The sequence below is a fragment of the Fulmarus glacialis genome, unplaced genomic scaffold (genome assembly GCF_000690835.1).
Source record: "Fulmarus glacialis isolate BGI_N327 unplaced genomic scaffold, ASM69083v1 scaffold14865, whole genome shotgun sequence".
NCBI lineage: Eukaryota > Metazoa > Chordata > Aves > Procellariiformes > Procellariidae > Fulmarus > Fulmarus glacialis.
The window spans coordinates 41,924-51,281 of record NW_009213752.1 but is presented as its reverse complement, the minus strand read 5'-3'; the positions used below and the strand labels follow the sequence as shown (position 1 = coordinate 51,281).

The window sequence follows — 9,358 nt, the reverse complement described above, 5'->3', positions numbered from 1 at the left end:
ATAAATAGCAACCCAGGGCTCAGTTGTACAGACATGAAGTGTTAAGTGTTTATTTTAGGGTTCATATCACAAGCCTTTTTCAGAGACAAAGCTGACTATGCCCTCTGGGGCTCCAGGGGCCAGCTATTTCCTAACTTGAGCAGGCTGAAAAGGAATACTGTACCTTTCAGTGACATCCCATCAAGCTCAACACACAGTAGCTTTACACTCTCCGCCCCACACCTCATAAAGGAAAAGCCACCACCACAAGGCTAAACGAATGTACACACGCTATTATTGTAAATGGAGCAGCTAAACCTTGGCAATTTGCTTTGTGTGGATTTTTTTTTCCTTCCCAGTAAATGCAGCACTTGAGCTCCCAAAAACCCAGCTTCCAATGGGTTTGTTCCAGCTTTAAATACATTAAAACATCTCAATGCAAGACTGTATTTAATTCAAGAATCTAAACGCGAGCAAACCTGTTTCGCTGTGAGCGTTTCGTAGAAGTGAAAAGGGGAGTTTCTTTTTTAAAAAGAAATCATAATACAGTGATGAAAGGGTTAAGAATGCAAGAATTCAGACATTCTGTGGAGGGTCTCTAAGAGGTCCATAAAAAAGGAGCAAACAGATCCATACAACAGGAGACAGCAGGAGACAAAGTTTTTTTTGATCCCCCCCCCACACTTTTTTGCTGGACTGCTGCTAGGTTACCGCTGCTCCCTTCTGGCCTGAGTCGGCAGGGCAGTACAGGGGCATAGAGGGAGCAGGTCACGACTCCTCGTTGCCAGAATCATCGTCATCGTAACAGTCGGCATCCTCCTCCTCCTCATCTTCGTCATCAATGTCGTCATCATACAAGTCGTCGTAAAGCAAATCTGAACTGTTGTCATTGGAAGGCACTTTAGTTTTGATGCAGTACTCTGCCAGTGTAGTAGGGACCTTCACGCCATCCTTCTCTGCCTCAGCTTTGGTAGCCAAAACCTGTTTCCTGCGGGGATGAGGACACAGCAACGTGAGCAGGGCCCTGCGCCAGCGGCAGCGTGACTCAACTCCCCACCTCCCGGCCAGCCCCAGCCCCAGCCCAGCCCTCCCGGCAGCTCAGAGTCAGGGGAGCTGATGTCACTGAAGCACCACAAGCAGCACTAGAAACAGATTTAGTTCCTGCAGCCCTGGGCTTGGGAGCACTCCAAGGATGTTTGCAGCACACACGCTCTCAGCAACATATGAAATCAGTTATTCTACAGGACTCCACATTAGAGACCTGCCAGAGCTCAGAGCAAATTTCATTACATTTGCCACAGAAGAAATGGTCAGGGATTTCTTAAAATGACTTGACTCCACCACTGATGACTCTACCCCAGCATGCTCAAAACTGCAAATCCCACAAGCATTTTGCAGCTCTGAGCTCCCATCGGAAGGTAAGAGCAGTCGGAGCACGATGCTGCACCCCAAGACACAGCTGTAACCCCGGTGGCTGCCTGGGGCTGGCAGGAGACAAGTGTTTCCCATCACCCCAGGACAGGCTCTGGCTGCCGCCTCCCGGCAGCACTCACGCTGTGAACTGTTGCTGGCCCGTGCTGCCTCTCAGCAGGGAGAGGAGCAGATGGCAGCCTGTCCCTTCACCCCCACCTGCCTGCTCGTCAGTCTGCCATGCTGTTTATGGAGCACATCCAGCTTCGCTGAAGCCAAGGGAGCCGGAGAGGACTAAGACAACCTCCCAGCAAGGCTCTTTGCACAGACCGACTGCCCTGCGTAGCTCCAACCAGGGGTATATCCTGCACGCCCAGCTAGCAGAGTCAATGCAGATGTGGTCTTTCACCAGCCAAGCGTGACAGCGGTCCCCCTGCAGTACGGGTTGCCCATCCGCTGCTCTACAGCAACCCTGGCTCAAGTTTACATCATCTCCCTGCAGCACCTGATGAACCATGAACTTCTGAGCAAAGGACAGTCAAGACTGAACAGTGCTTCCAGCTAATCAAACCCAGCTTTGCAAACGCTTGCCAAATCCTACTGATATTCCTTCGAATTGGAGGGACAAGATTATGATTCATGAGCGCATTAAGCACAGAATTAGTAGGATGCAGTCAGTTTGAATCACATCCCAAGCAATGCAGGCAGTGCTCAAACGCAAGCGGGGACTTCGACTGGGATTTACAAGCAGCCAATAGGTTTTGCAGAGCATCATGCCAGATTAGTCTGAAAAAAGAACAATTTAAAGACAGATCAGCCCAGTCCTCCTGCTCCAGAAGTTTGCACTGCTTCTGTGTGCTGAAAAACCTAGAGGGACCAGAAGCATGGACTTGGAATAAAACAGTAAAATTCATTTCCAAAGAAGCAACCACAGCGAGAAGCTGGTTTCAGCAAATTTCGCAAGCAGTCTGTTTTATAGGATTCAGAGCAGGAGGCTGGTAGCACAGCATCACATATGGCAAAACTTACCTTATGATTTCAGCATACTCCTTGTCTTTTCCTTTACTGTCCCTCCATTTCCTGAACATGACTGACGCATCCACATTGGCAGGAGAGAATGTGTTGGGCTCATTAAGCAAAGAGATTACACTCAGCAAGATAGTCCTGAAAAAGGTAACCACAACAGCAGAGTCAGAGCTAACGCATTCACAGATTCTGGATGCTGACGACTTCTTTACATGATGCACCAGAAACTTGTTTAAAGTCAAAGCTTAAGCTAAGGATAGTTAAGGATAATAGTTGAAGTGAGAGCAGATATTTATGAACTTCAGACCCTAGCCATTAGCCTAGGGAAGGCGACACAATACAAACCTCAAGGACCTAATCTGACTATAGATTATCACATCTGTGCACATGCTTGTGAAGGGGTGGCAGCTAAAGCTCAGATCAGACCTGAATTCAGCTTGTCCACACCACCCATGGATGGTGCGGGGCTGGAAACCTGCTTGGTGAACCTACTGCTGGTGATACTTGGCATCCCAGCAGGAAGCCAGGCTCCCCACCTGCCCCCTGCATAGGGAGGACAACCCAAGACTATGAGACCAGGCTGCATTGCCTTCCCTGCCCCACTGGCTGTCAGGAGGTTAGAGCTGTGCCCAGGTCTCTCCTCTCCTCACTCCATGCACAGCTAAGGCTGCTCTAACAGTACACGAGCTGGGCAAGGGAAAGACAGCACAGATGTTTTTCAATACCCAGGCAAACCGCCAAGGGCCCAGCAGGATTCAGCTGCTGGTACTCAGCAAAGCCAGCATGAGCCAGTCACATAACCCCCAGCAGACAGATTTCTAGCAGCAGCAGCACAGAGCTGCTAGCTGCCCTGCTCTGCTGGCATTTACCAGGGGCAACCACCACCTCCCTCCCCTGGACCCTTCTCCTGCATTTCCTACAACCCTTTGCACTTCAGAGATTCAGCCCTTCGCTCCTCACACAGTGGCACAACCAGCACAAAACTCAACACCGAGTCACATAGGCAGCTCTACACCCCCAGCCACCTGGCTGTAGATACCACCGCAATAGCTTCATGTGTCCGGGGTGGTCCTGCTGGCAACAGCTTTCGATTTAAATGGAAGGGAAGAACAAGAGACAACGAATAAGTCTTGAAATACAGCAGTACGTAGCAACTGCTTTGCAGAACTTGATTAAAGGAGACTACAGCCCCAGCTGTACTTGCATTGATTTAGGAGCACATTCAGAGCAGCGCATGCTGAGCACATCTACCAGATCATATATCTGGGACACAATTCCAGGAAATGCTTGGTCATTTGGATGCCGCGTGTCTTGAAAGGTTTTGAAACTAAACACTTGTGTCTCGCCAGACTGTTCAGCACAGCTATCAGGAGAGTCTTATACAATTTATTTTCCAAATAAATCAGTAGGAAAAGAGAAGAGCAGCTCTGGAAAAAACTATCTGGTCAGACTGGAATGATGGGCAGAAGAGACACTGTCTTCTACTTCACCTCAAGAATTCATTTAAAAGCCTTTGATTCTCAGCAAACAGGCTGTAAAGCCAGCATGTCAGCTCCAGCATCATTGCAGCAGCTTTACTGTAGAGCAAGCAAAGTCTAGGGAAGGCCAAGGACAGGAATTCATGTCTGGATTTAGCATCTGCTCTACCACACTTCCATCAACAAAGTGAGGAGAAGCCGATTTCCACTGCAGTGCCCCAGACTCCAAAGTCACTGCAAAGCTCCTTAAATACACCAAGGCAACTGTCTATGAGAGGTGAGGCTCTCTACACTCTTCATTCCCAGCACGTTAGATCAGCTCCATCACTGCTGATACCTTAAGAGCTGGACAGTCTGCTCTGACTCAAACCCTGCTACTGTGGGTAAACAAGGTGAACAAGGTACAGTAACAGAAAGGGATCCCAGCAGGGATCTGACAGGACTAAAACCACAAAAAAAGTTCAAGCACATGGGACTAAAAACATCCTCAGCATCAGAGACAAACTGCACCAGACTGGATACAGACTGACCCTCTGCAATATTGTCAGGGATCTGTTTCTCAGGCGAGGTTGTCCTAGAACGTTGTTTCATGCAAGTTGATTGCATGAAGAGTGGGGATTTCAAGCCTGCCTTCTGCTTTCTTACACCCCCCCACCCCATTCTGGGGAACAGTGAGCTGTTTTAAGTGTTTACAGCACTGTTGTCTTCAGAGAGTCCCTCTGCATTCCTTTACCAGCAGGGGAGAGCAGCCAGCAGAGGCTCAAGGAAACAGACCTGTCAAGTGCCTTTTTCTCTCCATGTGTTAACAGAAGGCTCAGACACAGATGAATTTCATCCAAAACAGACATTATGTAGTCAGGCTGGGGCTCCCAACCAGCACATCCTGTTATATACCTTGTTGAAAAAGGGCGTGGTTTTTTTTGTTCCAGCTGCTATCCATATTGTAGCCTCTCAGAGCCACCTTCAGAGGCAGGTATAGATTTGTCCTAGCACATTTTTGCTCTCCAGTGTAAAGTTTTGGCTTAGGTTGTACTGACAGTCATGTTAGTGCATTAAGCTGGTTGCAGAAACTATCCAGATCTTAGGCAGCCAAAAAAGCCAATAAAAATGGGCCTCCTCAGGAAACAAAGCAATAGTGAGACAGGGCATCACCATCTACAGATGTACCAGTATTTTGAATATTGTGCTCAGTTCTGGCCTGTGCATCTCAAAGGACAGAGGGGAGATGAGGGAGATACAGAGAAGGGCAACTAAAATGATCGAGGAACCTGAACTCTAAGCCCTGCCACCGTTTCCTCAGCTTTATGGGACTCGGGACACAAGAACAGCAGTATTCTCTGCCACACAGATCCTTCACATCTTGCTGGATGTTTGCCATATTTACTTATGCCCGCCTGATGGGAAGTCCATATTGACTGTGTTTAAAACAAATTAATGAGCATGCTTGACACCGTTAGAGGTGGAAGCACACGTGCTCTCAAATGACATTCCCCCCTCCAGACACTTCAACCACAGTCATCTGTAGTAAACAGTCAATACTCAGCAGGATTTACAAAATTCAGCAGCTGAAGAGAAGCCCTAGGTTATGCATCCAGCTCAATACAAGCATGCTCCCCTCCCACACCTTCAGCCCTGCTGCCTCCTGTCTGACACTCTCGAGCCTTGCAAAGCCAGATGGGACCCCAGCAGGATGGATTTCTATCGGCACTTAGCCCAACGGGTGATGCTGTAGCAGGCTAGCAGTTAAGGACAAGTTTTATTTCCGTTTGCTGATACAGCTGAGGAATGTTTTCCCCACAAATGTCACCCTTAAGCCCAACACGTTCCAAGAGAATAAGCACCAAAAACTGAACCGTGGTAAGGGAGAGCAGAAATCAGAGAACTAGAATCATGAGAAGTTTCATGTTGGGTTGTATATAATGAAATACTCAAAATGTGCATGTGATACAAGTAATTAATGACCAAAGCTGTTTCCTAAGTATGAGTTGAGGCTTGTCACCTAGTCCTAACCATATCAGATTATGAAAAAACAGTTTAACAGCCATGTGAACAGAGAGACAGATGAACATAACTTAGCAATAGATAGCTTTTTTCCTTTTTTTAAAAATCTGAACCAGAACTTTATGAGAGGTTGCTTCATACTCACTTGTACTTGGTACAGATGGATAGATAATGTTTACCTCAAGCTCAGAAAGTCAGAGTCCCAACCCTTCATGACTTTACACAGCTAAGACACACCATTTCTCTTGAGCCTTTTTAACCTTGAAGTAGCATGCTCCAGGAGGAACATCAGTTGTTATAATTTGCTGACTGCTACAACTCCTGGTCTCCTGCCACATTAGCTCTAGTTCAGCACTTTGCAGAGTGTGTGTTACAATCCTATTCCAAGGGTCAAGAATCCAATAAATCCCCCTTGCTAGATCTTTGTTTTGACAAAGGCTCTTTTCAAATTAATTTCATGAAGCCAAGTTAGATGAAAGCTGAGTCAAACTATCAGACAACTCTTTTCAAATCACTGCACTCCCTCAGGTGTGCCGAGATCCCTAGCTGGGTTTATCAAGATTTCAAGTTGGGGAACCAACATCTAATAAATCACTCTGAAAGCAAGCATAATTCCCATACGATATGCTAAAAATCTAGAGGCAATTATTTTAACTTTAATCTGATTCACTATCCAAATAAGAAGCTAGAACAGGAAGTGCCTTACTTTAAGGTTTTTCCGCTACGTCACTCACTACTCCAGCTGCACAGGTCAGTGAGCTGCTACTTGGTAAGAGTTTTATCAGTTCTTTATTGGCAGTGTCTTGTAATGAGAATGCAATTCAGCTGTTGTTTCAAAAAAATGGACAGGTTAGCCTTGAATGCCTCTGGTACTTAGTGATCCTTTCTTTTTTTGGCAGGAAGAAAACTACCTAACTGCTCAAGATACCACGCTGCAGGACAGGAGACAGAGACAAGTACTGGAAGGCAAACAGTAGGTAGGATTATGCCTACCTGAATGGGCCTGAATACTCAAAAATGTTCTTTTCCACTAGTGGTATCTTGAAGGAGTTTGAAAAACTCAAGTGTAGGATAAGATGGATTGGGAAATGGTAGAACATTTGAGATAATTTGCTTTAAGAGCATGAAACCCTGTGAACAGGACAGACGTCTCCACATTGTTAGCCCAGCATCAGGACACACAGCACTCCAGTATCTTTAGACAGCTTGGTAAGTCTGGTTCCCACCCAATTCAAGCCCTAATACCCCCAAAGTCTTAAAATCCCTTCCAAATCTCTCCTAACACAGGCCTTAGTCTTGGAGAGAGATGACAGGCCTTTGAGGTCACTGCTGTGCATCATGGATTCACACTGTTACCTGACATTTTGGGTAGGGTTCCACCTCTCGGATGGCAGCTCTCCACTTTGTGGGTCATCTACAGGTGGGTGAAGAATTGAAATACATACATCTCCATTCTGCAAGACAGAAACAAAAACTGAGAATAGAAGTAGAGGTGTGACAGCTCAAGTCCACCACTCTGGCTATGTTCCGAGCACTTTAACCTTGTTGATATGAACACCTCAAGTCCCAGTAAAAATATGCAAGAACTGGAAACTGTTCTCAATTCTTCCTGGGTCTACTGTATGTACTCTACGTATATGTTCAAAAGTTTACCTTGCTAAACAGAGTTAGTCTGCAAATTGGTACAAAACAGTCCGAAGTCAAGAGCTTTAAAGAATGTAGCAAAGCAAGCAAAAATAGTAATAAGTCACATAAAACTAAATCGGTCTCCAGATAGCAAGTACTGTCACAGTGACAGAAGTGAGCTTTAGTCACAGGAGACCCAAAGTAGGGTTAAAAAAATTTTTTGTTCCCAGCGGTAGCTGAGTTAGCTACAGGAATTTTTGAATTGAAGGGTTTAGCACTCTCTACTAGCGCAGGTATCAAAACAATGCTTCTCCCAGGACACAAGGAGGTTGAACAGATGGTGCGGGGCAGGCTTACGCCACTCCCCTAGGACACAGCTGTTTGAAAGATCAGGTGAAAAATCAGGAGATACTCTCTGAAGGTTTCACTGAAAACCCCTTCCAGCATGCAAGAGGAAGAATATTTTGGCAGCATATGGAAGCCATACAGCCACGTAATCCTCAATCTGTGTTTTACTCACCAGTGTTATAGCCTGAATATAGATTTAAAGCTCCACAGTGCCTACCATTTATAAACACTTTAAGAAGCCTGTAAAACCAATTCTCCATCAGCAATAGCACTTTGACATGATTACTTTGTAGGAGTGCTGTAGCAGTATTCACCACAGCTGATACTCTCCACTGAAATTGACTCCAGGGACTCATGGGGTCCCAATGCCTTACTGCAGGATGGGGTGAAGGTGCAGACGGGGCCCAAGGCCAGCCAGCAGATATTGGCCTCTCCAGGCCCTGCTGGCTTGCTGCCTCTTGCAGCTGGCTGCTGGGATGACTTACAAGTTCCAAGAGGCAGTCCCACACCTTCAGGTGGCACAGCCTCAGCTGATGGGCAGCACTCATGCTGTCCCTGGTCACCCTGATCCAAGGTTCAGGTTGATGATAGGAACGAGAGAGAAGCTGGGGATCAGTTCTGTTTGAGACTGCAGGCTGGCAGCTCCCCATGCACCAGGTCTCAGCTACATCCTGAGGACCCTCCAACACTGCTCGACATATAGCAGCCAGAGCACAAAGCAGCACTGCTCACAGCGATAGCATCCGTGCCTTTGAACCCAAGCCAGTGATCACAGCTACAGATAGCAGCAGCTCACCTGAAGGGCCTCGCAAATATTTCGCCTTGATTAAAAATGACATTTGTTTTATAGCCAAACGAGATCCTACTTCAACATTGGAGGCTTGTGATCAGTATCCAGATTTCAGCGGCTCACTAACCTTGCCAGGTATGCTAATCTAGCAAATGCTCGTCATTTTGAAGCAGGTTTTTTGTCAAGAACACAACTACGCACAGCAACGTAGCACCTGGAGCTGTGGAATACCCAAGCATGCACTTATGTTGCTGGAACAGTTTGCCATAACAAGGCAGTTTCCTTTTTAGGACTCCAACAGGCTTGTGCAATCTAGAAATATTTTTTAGTATCATTTTAAGATGAAGTTAACCTTACTGATGTTAGGTTATGTTCACAGCCTATTTTGGTCTCATAAATAATTCCCATGAGTTCACCCAGTTTTTCCTTTAACCATCTCCTGGGAGAATGCAGTCCTGGTGGCCAGGAGAAAGCATCACAGCACTTGGGTGAAGTTCCTCGAGCAATCAGGTCAGCAGCAGATATTTGGCAATAAGAAAATATAGAGGGAAGCAAGAATGTGAGAAGTTTCCCCTCTTGCAACAATCAATGTTACACGTTTGGAAATTCAAGCAGGGCAGCACTGCATTACAGAGTCTGGAAGGTAAAGGTGTCATGGGGCCTGATGAGATCAGCACAACGTTTTAGGGATCACTAGTCA

At 46.5% G+C, this 9,358-nt stretch overlaps 1 protein-coding gene across 1 annotated transcript in view; it reads right to left on the bottom strand.

Moving 5' to 3' along the window:
* Positions 1-398: 398 nt before the first annotated feature.
* UBE2R2 (ubiquitin-conjugating enzyme E2R 2) overlaps positions 399-9,358 on the bottom strand; it is an 11,202-nt gene continuing 2,242 nt past the window's right edge. The window contains exons 2-4 of the mRNA XM_009578294.1: positions 7,251-7,348; positions 2,419-2,553; positions 399-967 (exon numbers count right to left, since the gene is read on the bottom strand). Of these exons, the coding sequence (XP_009576589.1) occupies positions 748-967; positions 2,419-2,553; positions 7,251-7,348 (453 nt within the window). The 3' untranslated portion in view covers positions 399-747. The remainder of the gene's footprint in view (positions 968-2,418; positions 2,554-7,250; positions 7,349-9,358) is intronic.